This window comes from Xenopus tropicalis, chromosome 9, assembly GCF_000004195.4.
Source record: "Xenopus tropicalis strain Nigerian chromosome 9, UCB_Xtro_10.0, whole genome shotgun sequence".
Lineage (NCBI taxonomy): Eukaryota > Metazoa > Chordata > Amphibia > Anura > Pipidae > Xenopus > Xenopus tropicalis.
Window position 1 is genome coordinate 52,341,724 of NC_030685.2, and position 18,433 is coordinate 52,360,156.

Consider the following 18,433-nt stretch of genomic DNA (forward strand, 5'->3'; position numbering starts at 1 on the left):
GAACAAAATTGTGGTTAGGTACCCTTAATGTATTTACAATTATCAGTATATTTGTGCTTAGTATAGGGACATTCTAAGACAATCATGAATTGATGGGCTGCTTCTTTACAGTTGACCAAACCTTGGCTGTTGTTTCTAAGGTGGCAGTGCCATTTTTGGCCACAGCCAAATTGTTCAATATCAGTGCAACTGTGTAATCTATTATCCACATAAGACTTAGGGTGCTTCATCTAGACAACAGCACCTGAGTTCCTTACAACCTACTCACTGGAGTCTTGGTGTCATGTGACATGGTCTCACATCCTTAGGATGAAGGATTCATAGTGAATTCTATGAAGGTAAGCCGCACAGACCCTGACAGCGCAAAGCAGCCCCACACCATAGCATTTCCACCATGCTATCCAGTTAGTATCAGGTTCTTCTGTTAATGTTCTGTTTTGTGGTTCAGTCTGTACTCTCTGTGCCTTGTCTGTACTTCCATTCTAAATTGACAGTTATCTTTATTAAAACTGCCTATCTACCCTGCCCAACTGTATAACCAAACTGTTACTTAAAGGAACAGTAACACCAAAAAATGAAAGTGTATAAAAGTAACTAAAATATAATGTGCTGCTGCCCTACACTGGTAAAAGTTGTGTGTTTACTTTAGAAAGTCTACTATAATTTATATAAATAAGCTGCTATGTAGCCATGGGGGCAGCCATTCAAAGGAGAAAAGGCACAGGCACATAGCAGATAACAGATAAAACACTATTGTATTCCACAGAACTTATCTGTTATCTGCTTTGTAACCTGTGCCTTTTCTCCTTTTTCCAGCTTGAATGGCTGCCCCCATGGCTACACAGCAGCTTATTATATAAATTATAGTAGTGTTACTGTAGCAAACACACCAGTTTTACCAGTGCAGGGCAACAGTGCATTATATTTTTATTACTTTAAAGCTCTTTCATTTTTTGGTGTTACTGTTCCTTTAAGCCTGTCACACAATGGCAGTAAAAAAACCTTTTACTGTTTTGTCCAGCCTTTACCTTGGCTCAACAGCAGGGGGTGCCCCAGTTACACATGTATATATAAAAGAGCTAATATCCAAATAAAAAAAGAAAGCTTTGAGCAATTTTACATTTTATACACAAAATATATGTTGTCTTAGACATATGACATATTTTCTAAAGTTTCTGTATTATGTGACGACAACTCATTTTCCAGCCAGAATAAATTAAAAAAAGATATAATGGTCAGTCTGTCCATTATTCTCTTGCTATAAAAATAGATCATTCCCACCCCAGAAGATTTCAGTGGGTTGATTATGCACGCTTAGAGCTGCACTCTTTGTTCAATAGATCAAATGGTTCCCCATTCTATATCAGATATTACAAATATGACACAACTAAGTATTATAATACAGCTTTTAAAGGTGGTGATTGCCAATGCAATCCAGGGCCTGAACTAAGGGTAGGCATCCTGTTGCACCATCAAACAGTATATTTTGTTAATAAGATTACTTTTGTCACAAAAAGGGAGGTGACAGCAGTTATTTCTCATATTGGTAGCAGAAGAAAATTCTACTGCTTTCCACTGTGATGAGGTGTCGGGGTAGATGTTCAGCGTATGAAAGATTACTCTCATTTGAAGTGAATGGATGGGCGTGCCAAGCCAAAATGTCGGGTCTTGGGAGCCCTTCACCTAGGCCCTGTTTAGTCCTTATCTGTCTACATGTCTCTCACTGAAGGAGAGCCCCAAGCTAAGACTCTACATACCAAGTTACTAAAAAAAAAAATGTTTTCTTTCAACCCAAGCTAAAAGTCTATATACCTCTAGATTTTAATTTCTTACTCCACCTGGCTATCAATGTTCCTTCCTAAAAAGCCATGGGCACTAGCGATGTGCGGGTCGAGAAATACTCAACCCCAACCCGCCTGCTCCCAACCCTACCCGACTCGGCTTCTCCCCCCTCTGACCTGCAGCTGCCTGCCCTGCCCCTTAATGATGTCACAAAAGAGGTGGGGCATGTCGGAGCCTATAAATTCAGAAGCTGGAACTAGAAAGCTGGCAGTGTTAGGTCACGGGCAGGGAGGTTGAGCGGAAGAGCTCAACCCGCCCGCAAACCCACAGTTGATGTGCCAAGGTTGGCCCGAATCTGGTATCGGGTTGGCCCACACATCACTAATGGAGACGCTTGTCCACTAATTTTATTGTTGATCTGCCACCACAGTAGCCTGGGTTTGATGGGTGTGCTTCTTTTTTAGCTGCCTTCAGCCAAGGCATTTGATGACATATATTTTGGTTGAATGGTATTCCCACTAATACTGTTTTAATATTATTGCTGTAGTTTTTGTTGCAGTTTTGATTTAGAAACATAGTTTCTGCTGTTTAGACTTGTTAAAAAAATCAGCTTTAAAGGGGTGGTTCACCTTTAGGGCTCTGGCACACGGGAAGATTAGTCGCCCGTGACAAGGGAGATTTGTTGCGGGCGACTAATCTCCCTGTGTGCCAGAGCCCTTAAAGGACAAGGAAAGTCAAAATCTATTAAGCACACTATTAAATAGTACTACTATTGCTGTGTAAAAACGCTATATTTCTGGCTTGCCTAATGAAAGATTTACAGAGATACACATACTAGAACTTACATACTTGTTTCAGTGAACGACAGCATGTCACAGAGTGTCCCCCCCCACAGCATGTCACAGAGTGTCCTCCGCCACCCCCCCCCCCCGTTCACTACTCACCTGCCACAACCCCCCCCCACAGCATGTCACAGATCATCCGGCAGCACAACCCCCCCCCCCCTCGTCGCCGCTCGCCGGCTACTCGTATCTGCCATACAATGCTGTCAAAAAGAGATATACTCACCCACCCCCCTTCCCCGCCGCTCCCGCTCCTGCCGTGCTGCTCCCCACTCCTGCCATGCTGCCACAAACCCCGCTGCTCCCCGCTCCTGTCATGCTGCCACAAACCCCCCCGCTCCCCGCTCCTGCCATGCTGACACAAACCCCCCCGCTCCTGCCATGCTGCCAAACAAACCCCCCCCGCAACAAACCCCGCCGCTCCCCGCTCCTGCCATGCTGCCACAAACCCTCCGCCGCTCCCCGCACCTGACCCCCCCTCCCCCCACTCACAGAGTTCTGCGTCGCCATGGCAACCAGACGCTCCTGCTGTGTGCGCATGCGCCGCCTAGAGTAACAAGTCGCCAAGTCTGGGAAGGAGCGATGCATTATGGGAATCTTCTCTTCCCTGCTCAGCGGTTTTTTTTCCTGTTTGGCTTCTGATCTTCTGAACAGGTGAAGTATGGGGAGACTTAAGGGCACTATTGAGACAACTGAAGGTATGCCTGCAGCTTGAGATTAACTCTTTATTAGCCTTTCCTTCTCCTTTAAGTTACCTTTTAGTATCTTATTTCTAAGCAACTTTTCAATTGGTTTTCGTTATTTATTTGTTATAGTTTTTTAATTATTTGCCTTCTTCTTCATCTAACTCTTTGCAGTTTTTTAAATGGAGGTCACTGACTCCAGCGGCGAAAAACTATTGTCTGTTTTATTGTTATTGATACTTTTTGTAACTTTCTTCTCTAACCACTCCCTGGTTAGGTAAGGTAAAGACACTAGCAACCAAATAGCTGCTGAAACTCCAAACTGGAAAGCGCCTCAAACTGAAAGTGAAATAAATGAAAAACTACAAATAAAAAATGAAGACCAATTGCAAATTGTCTCAGAATATCACTCTCTACATCATACTAAAAGTTTACTCAAAGGTGAACAACCACAAAAGTTTTGTGGCTTCATATAGACATTTCCAGATATTGAAGTCTGATCTTTCAAACAATGGCAACTTTTATTATCCTGTAACTGCATACTGCCTGTTTATTAAGTTTGCCTTAGAAAATGTGAATTATGGCAAACGATAATTACAGGTTAGAATGGACCATCTAATTCTTGTTTATTTATTCTCTTTGGAAATAAATAAAACTAAATATATTGAGAACAAAACTGAACAAATGGGAACTTGTTGGCATTGAGGCATGAATCTGTGCTATAACATGAGTGGGTGTCCTGTGTAGGCATCATTAGTATAAATATATAGGAGCAGAATAGCAGGGGCAAAGGTTTTGGCACAGAATGAATGGGAAGGAACAGCAGAGCAGTTATGTGTCCTAAATGCTTTTATGTTTGCAAATACACTTACAGAACAATCAGAACATTGTGGCAATGAGCTCCAGAACAGGGGGCTGAGGTTAACCACTGAGCAAACATTTTTCTGACAAAAACATCATTCTGACTTTTGTACCTCATAAACCATACAGTGAAAACAGTTTAGGTGGGACGTGGTGTTCCTTAACATGAACAGCACACAGCCACAAAAGGCCTTGTGTCTACAGGCAAACGTGTCCTTTATTTAGAATTATATTATATATATGCAAGTGTGACCCAAATATTAAATTTTTTTATTTGTTACTTGTATTTGGCACGAAAGTGGTTAGGAATAATATTAAGTATTTTTGTTTTGTGTGCATGTACTGCTGATAAATGCAAGGTTATGCACTTGGGTAGAAATAATATAAATGCTACACTAAGGGGTATGTTTATCATGCTATGTAAAAAGTGGAGTGAAGCAAAGCATCTGATTGGCTGCTATGAGCAACATCACCAGTAATGTTTCACTCCACTTTTTACACACATCACTGGTAATGTTTCACTCCACATTTTACTAAGCATGATAAATATACCCCTAAATCAGTCCTTTAGAATTATATTAAGGAGCTGGAGAGAGTGAAGAGATGTGCAAATAGACTGGTAGGAATGGGAGAAAGTAAATATAAATGGTGTTAATGTTGGGGTTGGTTTCTCTGGAGAAAAGATGTTTGCAATGGGGCAGGAATACCTTTAACAAATACAGTCCATTAAAGAACATTATAGACAAATAGCAGGGGGTCTTTTCACTCCTAGAAAATATTAAAAGACCAGAGGCCACCCATTTAAACTTGAGGAACTAACCTTTTATTTAAAGCAGCATAGGTTATTCTTGTTGAGGTCTGTGAAGTCATGGAATGCCCTGCTTGGCAGGCCCAGACTGGCATTCTATGGATTCTGGCAAATGCCACAGGGGCTGCTCTAAAAAGCTATAGACGTTCACTATTTAGTAGGCTGGTGAAGGCTGTTTCAGACTCTGTGTACTCGAAATGCCAGGTCTATTTTGAATCCCAGTCCATGCCTACTGCCAGGTGATGTTGATCTTAGGATCTACATTTAGTTTAGTGTAGGTCAGGGGTTGCCATGAAGCAAGTTGAGAAATTTACCTCAGGTGGCAGTGTCCCCAAAATTCAGTTCATCAACTGCACTCTCTGCACTAGTGACGTGGCCCGCCCTGAACTCCCTCTGGCGCAGAAATGGTAATCGCTGTGGGGCAGCATTGCAGGAGCCGCCTCAGGATGGCTCCAGGGTAAGAACTGCCCCCGGTGCAGGTATTGATATACAGTATAATGTTCATAAATGTGAGTATATAGATAGGTCTGTTTATGCATGTGATGCATGTGCAATGGGGTTCATTTGAAGGGGTTGCACTTAATGGAGAAGGAAAGGTAAAAACTAAGTAAGCTTTATTAGAAAGGTCTATGTAAAAACAGCCATAACCATTTACAGTAATGCTGCACTCTTATCAAAAGAAACATAGGATTTCATGTCTCCTTTTTTTGTAAACATACACTAAGGGGCTGATTTACTAAGACACGATTTCGAATCCGAATTGGAAAAATTCTGATTGGAAACGAACATTTTGCGACTTTTTCGCATTTTTTGCGTTTTTTTCGGCGTCTTTCCGATTTTTGCGTAAAAACGCAGAAAAACTCGCGTTTTTACGCAAAAATCGTAAAGACGCCGAAAAAAATCCCAAAATTACCGATCATTACGAAAAAAACCCAATCGGACGCATTCAGCCCGTTCGTGGGTTAGAAAATGTGCCCCTTAGGGTATCTGACTTGCTCTCTCAGAAAAATCCTTCATTCCTGGGGCCAGAGACATTGGGCTAATCCACAACATGTATCATACCCCCCAACTGTCTCGCTTTGCGCGGGACAGTCCCGCTTTTTATAGTGCATCCCGCTGTCCCGGATCGTTCCATGAATGTCCCGCATTTCTGTAACATTCATGGAACGATCCGTGATAGCGAAATCTGCCGGCTGAAGGTGGGCGCTTCTGCTCCTTGCGCGGTTCCTCTCCTTATGTGGCTTCTTCTCTGGCGGTGCCAGGCCCTTTTATAAGGTTGCGCCCCGTGCGTACTGACGTCACACGTACACACGGGGCGCAACCTTATAAAAGGGCCTGGCACCGCCACACATGGAGCCGCATAAGGAGAGGAACCGCGGAAGAAGTAGGAGGATGTGTGGGGTGCTCTGTGTAATGGGGGACTCTGTGTAATGGGGGGCACTGTGTAATGGGGGGCACTGTGTATTGGGGGCACTGTGTATGAAGGGCATTGTGTATTGGGGGGCACTGTGTATGAAGGGTACTGTGTATTGGGGGTGCTGTGTATTGGGGGGCGCTGTGTATGAAGGGTACTGTGTATAAAGGGTACTGTGTATTGGGGGTACTGTGTATGAAGGGCACTGTGTATTGGGGGTACTGTGCATGAAGGGTACTGTGGGCCATTGGGGGCACTGTGTATGGGGGGAAAAACTGGTACATAGTTATAACTCACTGCCTTCTCTCTATATTTGTATTTATATGTAGGAGTTGCTATATTGTTTTCCTTAGGTAGTACAGTATGAGGGTATAGCACATTTGCGTCTGATCCCGCCATTTCAACTATATAAAAGGAGTATTTTTAGAAAAAAATGGGGTGTGTTAATTGGGGCGTGGCCACGAAGGTGGGCGTGGTCAAAATATTTGCTGCGCTGCGCGCGCCAATTCTTTTTGTCCCTCTTTTCATTTTTCAAATGTTGGGAGGTATGCGTGTATGTTTTCCAAACAATGATTCACATTACTGGTTTCTGTGGGGATCTAGCGTCATTTTGTCACCCGTGATTTCGCAGATTTATTGCATGTGACAAAATGTTTCATGTAACATTGCCCTTAATTAGATTTATAATTGGTAGTAACACTCAATCCAAAACCTATTAATGGTATTTAGTAATATTTTCACAATATTATGAAATTACAGTAAATTATAATTTCTTGGTGTGGTTTATCATTTTTTATAGATCCTGTGTTGCTGAACTGTAGCTCTTTACTGATGTTCATTTTTGCATTTAGTGTTTATCAATTCATTATTAATTATTAATTATAAAGGCAGTAAGTTTTCTATTGTTTCTGTCCTTTCTATATTTTTATCTTTTATTTTCCTATTAATAACATTGGTATCAAGTAACATTTTTATGGGCCAGGTCATGCAAAATACTAGAAAGGTGAAAGCCTCAAAAGGGGGTACATTTTGCTATCTTCTTTACCAGACAGATGTTTTCACTTAGTACATGTAATTCAGGTCTTTGCAAAAACATTTTTTGTTTTGTACAAATTGTCAGTCACCATCATAATGGTATTTAGTGTCGTGTTATTGAATGTCAACGCCTTTGGACCCCTTCACAATACTATACTTTTTATATAGTTTGTAAATAATACTCCGGGATATAAGCTCTAAGTAGTACATACTTTCTAAAAATAATTACTGCAGTGACGAAATTGTTTTGTTTTTAATAAAGTTTGGTGGAAAAAAATAGCTCCGGGCCTGGCATCCCTCCTCCCTTTACTGTACCCCCTCTCCCTCTCTCCCTCCCTCCCTCTTCTGCTTCGAGCTCTCCTCCTTTCTGTAAGGCTGGGCGGTGAGAGAGGCCTCTTTGTGTCTGGCTGTGACACAGGAGGAGGAGGTATGTGTATGTGTGAGGGAGAAGGGGAGGGGATGTGACTCGGTGCCTTCCTCATCAACTCTTCTAGCTCCTCTCCTCCTCCTCCTCCCAACAACAAACTCCCCGTGTGGTGGCTTCCCCTGGGTAGGAAGGGAGCTGCTGCCAAGCTGGAGGTTGCCCAAGGGTGCAGAGGTTGGCAGGAGCTGCAGTGACACACACAGGAGTACAGCAGTGCCAAGCTGTAGCCTTTACAGGGCCTCATTCTGGGAGGGGAAGTCTATAGAAGCAGGCAGCTGCATGCCTCGTCCAAGCTGATGGTTAATATTTTTATTTACTCGCTACAGACTGTGCTCTCTGGTTTGTAAGTGAGACGCTGCATCATATGTGAAAAGCTGAGAAGGAAAAGAAGATTCTGTTTCTGGGAATAAGAGAAAGGGCTGAGGAGATTGCTCTGTGAGAAACTGGACCAGCTCACACAATCTTCTTGCTCTCTGAAAAAAGAAGAAAAGGATTTTATTAGCAAAAGGTTAAGCGTTCTATTTATCTTCTTTAGCCGGATGTGAGACAAAAGGACTAACAGGGCGTTTAATCCAGGTTATTTATGTGGAGTGCAATGGATTTTTCATTATTTATTTTTTCACCTTTAAATGGTATATTCATGTGTGTGGAAGCCCCTGTGTAATCCTTTGCTTTGGGAATGCGTTCTGCAGGTCTTTGGAGAATCTTGGATTTTGCTCAGTGAGACTTTGTGGAAAAGGAATTGGTTTCTCAGGGGGTTTTCTGACTCCCCAAGTATACACATTCCTCTTAAAATGAACATGATTTGACAGTGAAGAGGAGCCCGATGCTTAGAGGATTGTTGGTTGCAGGGCCTTGGATTAGCAGCCCAGATCACGTTCATTGTGAAATCGGATTATAGCCAGAGAAATTGGATCTTATGGTATTTTTGCCTATTCCAGTTGTCCCGTTATTGTCCCGGTCCTGGAAATTGCAAGATATGGCTTCAAATCATACCCTTATTTTACTGATCCTTGGCTTGCATTCTACCTTCTTATTGGCCACTGCCCCTGGTAAGTAACTAAAACTGGTTGGCTTTTGTGCTCATTTGTCAGCTATCCCAAGGTTTACATTTTTTTTTATTTCAGAGCTTCATTATTGTTAGATATTAAAATTATGTTTTAAAAAAAACAACAGTTTCATTAAATTGCTGCAAGAGTTCTTTTGTACAAAATATTTTTACATGTTTGCATGCATAAATATATACTATTGACATTTTATAAAATAGCTTTTCAGTTTTGCATTTTGTTTATTTGGAAGAGACCATAATCACTTAGGCCATTGGCGCATGCATCACTCTTCAGACGGCGTATATAAACTGAATGAAATATGTCTGTGCCTTCTGATGCTCCCATTGACTGAAATAAGAAATATGTATGAGCGTCAATTCCATATGGTTTCCAATAGGCTCTAGAAGATGTGGTAATATGTCCTTTCACACAACCTGAAAAACTTGACCCATTGGCCCATGCAAAGGGATCTTTTCAGAAACATGTGACACAAGGTGTGAGGTATCTAGGAACGTGTTAGTAAATGGGTACTTGGGTATCTATACAGAAATATCTGCAGTGATGATATGGTATTTTGTAAACCAATTATTTTATTATGTGGTAGATCATTCCTTTAAAAGATAGAATATTAGTAAGTATTACCATTACTGTAACGGTTCCTATCTTATAATCTCCTTGGCAAGAGTTTTATATAAAAGGGTTTGTGATCTGTACATTGCAGGAATAAATAGTGTACACATAGACATGAAACCTTTTGTTATCTATAAGGCTGTTGTAATTGATGATACAAAGAAAATCAGTATCCTAAAGTTAAAAACTCCATGCTTCTTTAAATACAGTCATGTACTATTTCATATATTTTATGCTATGCTGACACATTTTCATGGCAGTAGTATACATTGTATTTCCAGTGTGGAACAGGTTTACATTTCTAAAATATCTGAACTTTTTGAACCAAACTTCATGTGGTCTTTATGGACAGCATATATTGTGCTGTATATAGCTCTGTACTAGGCTATTGTATTACCTGGCTAATGCTGTCATCAATTTTTTTGTACAGTCATTACACAGTAGGCGTTTCTGCATGTCATCCTAGGAACAACCATCTTGAACGGTACCATAAAGATAATCACAGTACTGTACCCTGTGTTAAATTTGCTTGTCCCATGACAAAGACAAAAGAGTATTTTATAGATTCTTGTATTGTACATAAAATATAACATGTTGTTATTAATATTTTATAAATGTATCTTCTATTGACAGTAATATCTACCAATGAAGCCATTAGTGTGAAATTCAAAACCATGATTGTGCAGCTTTTGCTTTTTTATTCCCTAAGAATGGCCAATGTTTCACAAAGAATTCCTAGTCTTATCTTTTCTTTTATCAACTAATCTTCTGTGTCTCCAGACTGCCTAAGGGCTCTGGTACACGGGGAGATTAGTCGCCCGCGGCAAAACTCCCTGCTCGCGGGCGACTAATCTCCCCGTGTACCAGAGCCCTAAGGGTGAAGACACATGGAGCTACTAGTGCAGTGGTTCTTAACCCTCCTAATGTTGTGACCCTTTAATACAGTTCCTCATGTTGTGGTGACCCCCAACCATAAAATTATTCCTAAGACCGTTGGAAATATGTGTTTTCCGATGTCTTAGGCGACCCCTGTGAAAGGGTTGTTTGACCCCCAAAGGGGTCCCGATCCACAGGTTGAGAACCGCTGTACTAGTGGCATCTACTTGTCACGGCTACGAAAATAGACAATGCTGATCATTTACTGGTAATTGTCATTGTGTGTTTTAGCAGAGGCAATTCTTAGTATTGTTTATGGCAGGGTATTTTCTGGAGTTGAGTTGCTGTGAAGAAGTAGCTGCTACTAAGCGGTTCTGTGTGTCTTCACCCTTAACCCTGAGAAGATTCTTCTCAAACTGACAGCTTAAAGGGCACCTATTGCACTAAAATTTCTCCGCCCACCAGAGGTGTGAGCTAATAGCCCCCTGCAGTGCTAGGCTGCCCCTATTGAGAGCTCCTGGTGCAGGCAGCCAAGTTGTGGCACTTGCATGTGCATAATGAGCAAGCAGGGACTCTCGCTCATTATGTGGATGCACGCTAAGGGCAGTGGCACACAGGGATTAATCACACACGATAAATCTTTGATATCAAAATCATCTGAATTTGCCTCCCAAGGAAACTTTGGGTGACTTTGGAAAACTGAACTGAAGTGTGTATGCCATCCCACCGACAATTTACATTCTTGTCGGTGGGATGGCATTTCAGGGAGATCAGTCACCCACAGTAACGAAGATTTATATGCGGGTGAAAATCTCCCCATGTTCCACTGCCCTAAACAACATGACTGCCCCCTGCAGGCGCTTCCTCCCAGTGCAGGTGGCCTAGTGCCATCAGCGACTGTTCTTTTTTAATTAAAACTATTGTTTTCCCAACTGGAGTGCAGGCTCTATTAGCCCACACCTCTGGTGGGGGAAGCAAATTTAGCGTCATAGAAGCAGACACTAAACTTTTAGATCTGCCGATATGCTGTTGGATGGCATTGGCAGGTCAAGAAAGTGTAAAGCCGGCCATACACTTAAAGATCCGCTTGTTTTATGGCAAATGCAAGCCGTCCGGGTGAGGACATAAATGAGCCAGTTCTGTCCTTGCCATAATGGAATTTTTAAACCTGCCCAATCAAGTTCAGCAAGATAACAATTTCTGAGCAGCAAATGTTCTGTTTTATTAGGGTAAGAACCCATGGTGCGAGTTAGTTGCCCGCGATAGATCTCTGCTATTTCGGACCACAAACTGCTCCAAAAAAGCTTTCCACCGGCAACAATAGAAGTCATTAGTGGAATCCTCTTCGCATCACTGGTGGAAAGCCTTTTCAGAGTGGTTAGTTCCCCACGATAGCAGAGATCTATCATGGGCAATTAACTCACTCCATAGGTAAGGGCAGTGGCACATGGGAAGATTAGTCGCCACCCAACAATTCTTCGTTACCGTGGGCAACTTATCTCCCCACAATGCCATCCCACCGGCAGGAATGTAAATTACCTGTGGAATGGCATGCAGGTTGCTTCGTTTTCCCGAAGTTGCCTCTCAAGGGTGTGCCACTGCCCTAACCCTAAAGCTGGCCATACACGCATCGTGCATGCATGGCAACACGGCGAGGCGACTGATATCGCAGAAAGCTGCAGATATTGGGGGACTCGCCGATCGGGCGGGTTAAAATATTTCAATGGCGCCCGAGCAAAATCTATGTTCAGGGCTGAATTGGCAGAAGGAGGTAGAAATCCTATTGTTTCTACCTCCATTTCTGACGATACAGCCCCGAACGTCAGTGGGAGGGTTGGAACGATCTTTCATGCGACCGATGGTGTGTGGCCAGCTTAAGAAAAAGTTTTTGATTCAGTATATCTTTTGAGAACCATAGTTTACATTTGACTCCTGTTTATCTTCCTGTGTTAGAATTAAAACCATTGTATTCTGTTATCTGTTTTGTAAACTTGGCCCTAATGTCTAATTTGAACTTGCCTAGATGTGTGGCTACAGAGCAGCTTATTGTTATAAACTTAAGTAGTGTTTCTGTAAACCTACCCCTAAGGCCAGTGGCACACTATTCTATATACTGTTTTTTTCTCTGCCTGTGTAAAATTTCAGACTGGAGAAAAGGCAGATGCGCTCAATTCAGCAAACACTGAGTGCTCACATTTTAGTGGAAAAATGTGAAAGTACCCAAAATTGACATTCTAAGCAATATTCCAATAAGCATTCATTAAAATTTTTAAATGCTCTGAAATTTTTTGTAAATGTATTTTCGGTCAAAAGCAGTGTTTCTCACCTACCTGTGAATGGCCAGTCATTTTTGTTGAATAGTTAGGTTTATCTGGGCATTCTATTTTGATTAAACTGCTTTCTAAAATCTAAAGATATTCACAAAGTTTTCTTTTACATATTAAACTTAATGTTTAGTTGTGCCTACACTAAAACTTGTAGCAACTTGCACTGAAAGACCCTTCTGCAGGATAATGGGTTAATTATAATCCTAACATTGAATTTGGCGATCCCACATAGATCAAAGTGATTCTTTTCAAGTCTAATTCTTTGCTCTTTGTATAGTTTCAGTCTGTCAGAACAGGCTGCACATAATAAAAGAATGATAAACCAGTTTCGTCTGGCCTTATATGTCTTTGTACATGTATGTATGCTATACTGTATGTACCTTAAAAGATAATTATTTGAGTAATGCTAAATATGAGTTTATACATAATGTGCACACATGTCAGAGTCTTAAAAAATATTGGTTAATGGTTTGGGTGTACTTGTCCAGACCTAGCATTTAAAAAACACCAAACGATCGCTTTAATACTATCGAACTGAGGAAGAACTAAACTCACCAGGCCTTGCCTGTGGTCCATATGCATCTGCCCCAAACCTGTCACTTAAAGGATAAGTAAGTCTTTTATTTTAAAATCCTTAAAAAGGCTCTAAACAGCCCTTAAAATAACATACCCCTCTCCTTACATTGAGTCTGATGTCATGTATAACAAAGAAGCTGAAATCTGCAGTGACTACTTCTTGCTTGTAGCAGACGGTAAGAGGGATCTTGCTTCTTCCCTTAACAGCCTTGGGTTGGGTTAATGGCACAAAGAGGGAGTGAATGTCTTCCACCCATGTAATTATTCTGCTGTGCCCCCATCACCATCTAACCTCTAGCAGCTTGAACACAGTGTAGTGCAGCATGTAGTTTTGTTTATTTTACCATAGAGCCATGATCCCCAACCAGTGGCTCATAAGCAACATGTTGCTCGCCAACTCTTTGGATGTTGCTCCCATTGGCCTTAAAGCAAGTGCTTATTTTTTAATTTTTAGTTAGGAGGCAAACTTTGATTGCATAAAAACACAGTGTAATTGCCAAACAGAGGCTGCCAGTCAACATAGGGGCTATGAAACAGCCATTCATTGGCACCTCCAGGAACATTTTTCATGCTTGTGTTGCTCTCCAAAACATTTTCCATTTGAATGTGTGGCTCGTGGGTATAAAAGTTTGGGAATCCCTGTCATAAAACATGCCAGCACTGTGACATGCTGGGTAAAACACCCTGCAAATATTCAGTTTTATTCATCAGAGTAATAGATGAAAGGGCTTTTATTGATTGCTGTACAGTGTGGGTATATATTTAAACGGCATTATGACTTGCTGATTAGAATTTCAGCCTTGCAGCTTTTGGGTGATAAGTGTGATTACAGCCTGGGCACTTTCTGCAAAGAGTTTGTATTAGGGATTTATTTATTTCCTGTTATTTGATTTATATAGCACTGACACATTTCTGCAGTGCTTTACAGAGATTATATATCATTTACAGCAGCCCCTGCCCCAGTGGAGCTTACAATCTAAGGTACTTATAACATTCACACTATAGTCAATAACCAATTAACTTGCCTGTTTTTGGAGTGTGGTATGAAGCCAGAGTACACAGAGGAAACCCACATAGACATGGGGAACATACAAACTCCTTGCAGATAGTGTTCTGGTTAGGATTGAACTCAGAGCCCCAGTGCTGTAAGACAGAAGTGCTATTCACTGAGCCACCATGCAGCCCACATCCCAAATTCATACCTTTTGGATTCAGATGATTATGGGATTCTTCTCAAAAGTTTAGTGTGAATCAGCACCTAAATTGGAACCCTAATTGGGATATTTTAATTTGAAAAAAAAAAATATTAAAATAAAAATTGCTATTAAGGGCAATAGCACATGGTAAGACTTGTCACCCGATCACGGGCAACAATGGCTTTTCCCATGATTAAGCCAGATTACTTTTATTTATATGTTTTAGTTGAGGCAAATCATTTTTTAAGAGATTTGTTGCCTGCAGTAGTACAGATTTAACCCTGGGTGGCAAATCTTACCAAGTGCCATTGCCCTTAGGGCTCTGGCACACAAGGAGATTTGTCGCCGGCGATTTTTAAAAGAGCGATTTGGCGACAAGACGAGCAACAAGACGCCAATGCTAAATCAATGGAAATCGGCAGCGTCAAAACATACGAGGCTACTTCAAATCGCCTGCTGTTTCAAATCGCACACAGACCCTTTTCTGAGCGACTTGAGTAAACATGAGGGGGGGTTAACTGTTGAGTGTACCATGGGTAGCAGATCGCCTGGAGCTCAACTCGCATGAAATCTCTTCGTGGGTATTGTCGTGGCGACTTGTCGCCAAAGCGCCAGGAGGAAAAAATGCAGGCGACAAATCTCCTCGTGTGCCAGAGCCCTAAGATGTCAGCTTTTGTTTTACCTACAAATATACAAAAAAAAATGGCTCCTGATAAAACTGACCCTCATGTGCTGCGTGAATGTGAAATTAATTTGTAATGTAGATGATGTAAAACATGTTGGTGCTGGATAAACAAAGGACCACCCGCTTATGGGTGCATTTTGGTATGCAAAACCTAGACTGTAATGGAAAGTCATTCTTAGCACTTGGCTTACAGCTGATGTTCATAGCTGCCAAATGCTTGGTTGGTAACGTGCAACCTAAAAATAGACCCCCCCCCCCCCAGTGTCATGTACATCAAGCTTTTCCAACTCTGGATTTCCATTTCTTCCACTATTACAGTTTATCAGATGGAATGAAACAAGCCGGAAAATCCCCAGACTAAGTTCAGAATAATTTTTGTACATACTTAAAAGCCTAGATAGAGAATTGTGCTATTGAATGCAAAAGGTCCACAAATCAAAACTAAATCAATATGTGTGCTTTATCGATGGCTAAAAAATACCAATATTGCTAGGGCCAACATTATCTTTATAAATTTAACATTATAAATGCACTCTGGTGATCTGAAAATGCACTATGCCTAAATTGTTCATCTGCTCCCTGTTATACGGAACTAGCTCTCGGGAGATATCTGCAGATTATTGAATGTCTCTTGTGACAGGAAGTCTCAAAGCAGTAGGCTTATTTACAGACATTTTAGTGCATTCTATTGCTCATCTAATTTGTAGCTGCTGACCTTATGCCAACAACATCTGCAACTGGTATCTGTGTTCAATAAGTGACTGCCTAGCACTGTGGGCCTATCACTACAAAATGTTGTGTCTTACACTTGTAAGGTTTCCACCTGTCCAGTTTTGGCCTGGACAGCCTGGTTTTCGCAAGGGACTTTTTCTAGGTCGCTATTTGCTGCATTATAGCCCCACCCTGTAATGTCACTGCTCTTGCCCGGCTTTCAGCTTGGGGAAAGGTGTCAACCCTACTTACTTGCAGCATGCACTTAGCAATTTTGTTGCATTGTCAAAATAGTGCAATGTACTTTTCTGTATCCTGATGTGGCTCACCATCAGTCATATTTGCCAATTTAATCTGTGGGCACTAGAAAAATCCTACAAAACCAAGACATGCTATGCACTGGCTAATCAGGAATTTTAGATATACATCCCACACATTCTAGTCTGTTAGGTGCTAGGGATGGTAACAACATATGTTTTATGATTGTTTTTTTATTTTGATTATGATATAATTATTTATGATATTTTATGGTTAATTTATGACCATTCTGTTGTTTTTCTACTAAGTGCCTTCAGCAATAGATCCATTTACTTCCATCCTTGTTCCCTTGCCACTGCATACTTCTAGCACATTTTCTGTCCTCTGATATTCTTCTTCTTTCTTTAACTTTTCCTTGTTTTATCCCTTTTTCTTATTTGGTTATAAACAGTGAATAACAGATCTACTTTTCCCCTCGGGGGTTAATGGCATGACACCAAATTATCTTGTTCTTGTATTCTTCTGTTACAAATATGACCAAAAATTCTGAATGTGTTCCTTACAATGAAATTGTTATCTTGGATAATTTTCGTCTTCAGATGCAGTAAATATCTGGATATTGTGCAACAGTCTTTCAGCCTGCCGGGAAATGGGAACTGGCCTAGATAAGCAGAGCTGTTAATCTCCATGAGAACAAACTGTGGTGTGTGAAGGACATTCACCTTCAGAATCAGCACTATAATAATAGATAAATAATGTTATTCACAAAAAGGAAACACAAACCTTACCTTGCAGAGTAGACTTCTTATAAAGGGATTAACACATTTTAAAATGGCATTGAATAGCAAGCAGCAGCAAGTTCTTTCCCCAATATTCACATTATGTATTTTTGGCTGCTTATGCCTAAAATATAGGTTTGTTTACTCATCTTTTCTCTCTCCTCTTTACCCACAATGCTAAAACTGGCATTAGTTGCTACCTCAAAAGTGGTGTAAGAAAAAAGCTTCCAATGATGTGACATAGCACACTCTGATATCTGACAAGTCATTGCACCTATGGGGATGCAGTCATGGTCATGGTCATGGACATGTCATGGTGTGTCTAGGAAGCAGAGGGAAGACGTTTGTGTGCTTATATAATATCTTAGAATATTACAAAATAATCTGTACTTGTAGCGCCAGTTGTTATGTATGTGCTGGGATTTGGGCACCAGTGACAACAACTGGGCTGCATATTCTAGATAGGGGCTTACCAGAGCCCCTTTTAATACAGGGCAATACCGTGCTAGTCCTTTGTGCTGATAACTGCATTGCAGTACGCCAGATCAGTGTAAAAAACTGTGGCATTACTATAAAGTCTTCTAATGCTGCAAGAAATGAAAGTGCAGGGATCCATTTGACTGCATTTTAATTGTAACTGTAACAGTCAGCCATTTGCTCTAATCCTTACTAAGACTTTGGCTGTGATAAAATAGTGTTTGCCCATGTGCATGCCCCTGCATGCCCCAGCATCTATACACTCTAACTAGCTTTTCACTACAGTGCTGCTTCCATGTAGTATTTTGTTGCAGCAGAGAGATAAAATGCAGATACTGCAGTGTTTTAGGTTAATCTTGCTTTAGGTAAGTGCCACAAGGGGTGGATAACACAGGCCAAGAACCCACCCTTAAGGTCCCCATACACTGGCAGATCCGCTCGCTTGGCGATGTCTCCAAGCGAGGGGATCTTCACCCAATATCCCCCACCTACGGCAGCTACTATCGGCCCGTGTATGGGGACATTTACACTGAGAAAAGCTTATTGATGTGCCTTTACTCTGATCATATGGGTAGCAGTATGGCCCAGGCATGCAAGAGCAGTTTTACGCCGAATTCCACTCAGTGTACCTGCACCCGTGCCAACACAATGGCACATCAGTAAGCTTTTTTGAGTGTATGGATGGATTCTTGACCTGCGTTTATCCGCAGGCTGAGAATCCGCCCCGTGTGGCAGGAGCTTTAAAGGAGAAGGAAAGGCTACCAAAGAGTTAATCTCAAGCTGCAGGCATACCTTCAGTTGTCTGGAAACTGAAAACTTAAAAGACCAACTGCAACGTGTCTCAGATTAAGCTCACCTTCAAATGACTACTATCTGAGGGTGACCTTGTCTTTTATATAACAGATATGTAACATGGAGACTAAAGCTGGCCATACACGTGGCGATCCGACGATGTTTCGTACGACCATCGGTCGCACGAAACATCGTCAGATCCGCCACACACCATTCAGGGCTGAATCG

The 18,433-nt window shown here is 41.4% G+C and overlaps 1 protein-coding gene across 1 annotated transcript in view; it reads left to right on the top strand.

Moving 5' to 3' along the window:
* The first annotated feature begins 7,779 nt into the window (after positions 1-7,779).
* Positions 7,780-18,433, top strand: part of bmpr2 (bone morphogenetic protein receptor type II) — a 103,743-nt gene continuing 93,089 nt past the window's right edge. Inside the window, exon 1 of the mRNA XM_002937715.5 lies at positions 7,780-8,901. Coding sequence (XP_002937761.3) covers positions 8,769-8,901 — 133 coding nt within the window. The 5' untranslated portion in view covers positions 7,780-8,768. The remainder of the gene's footprint in view (positions 8,902-18,433) is intronic.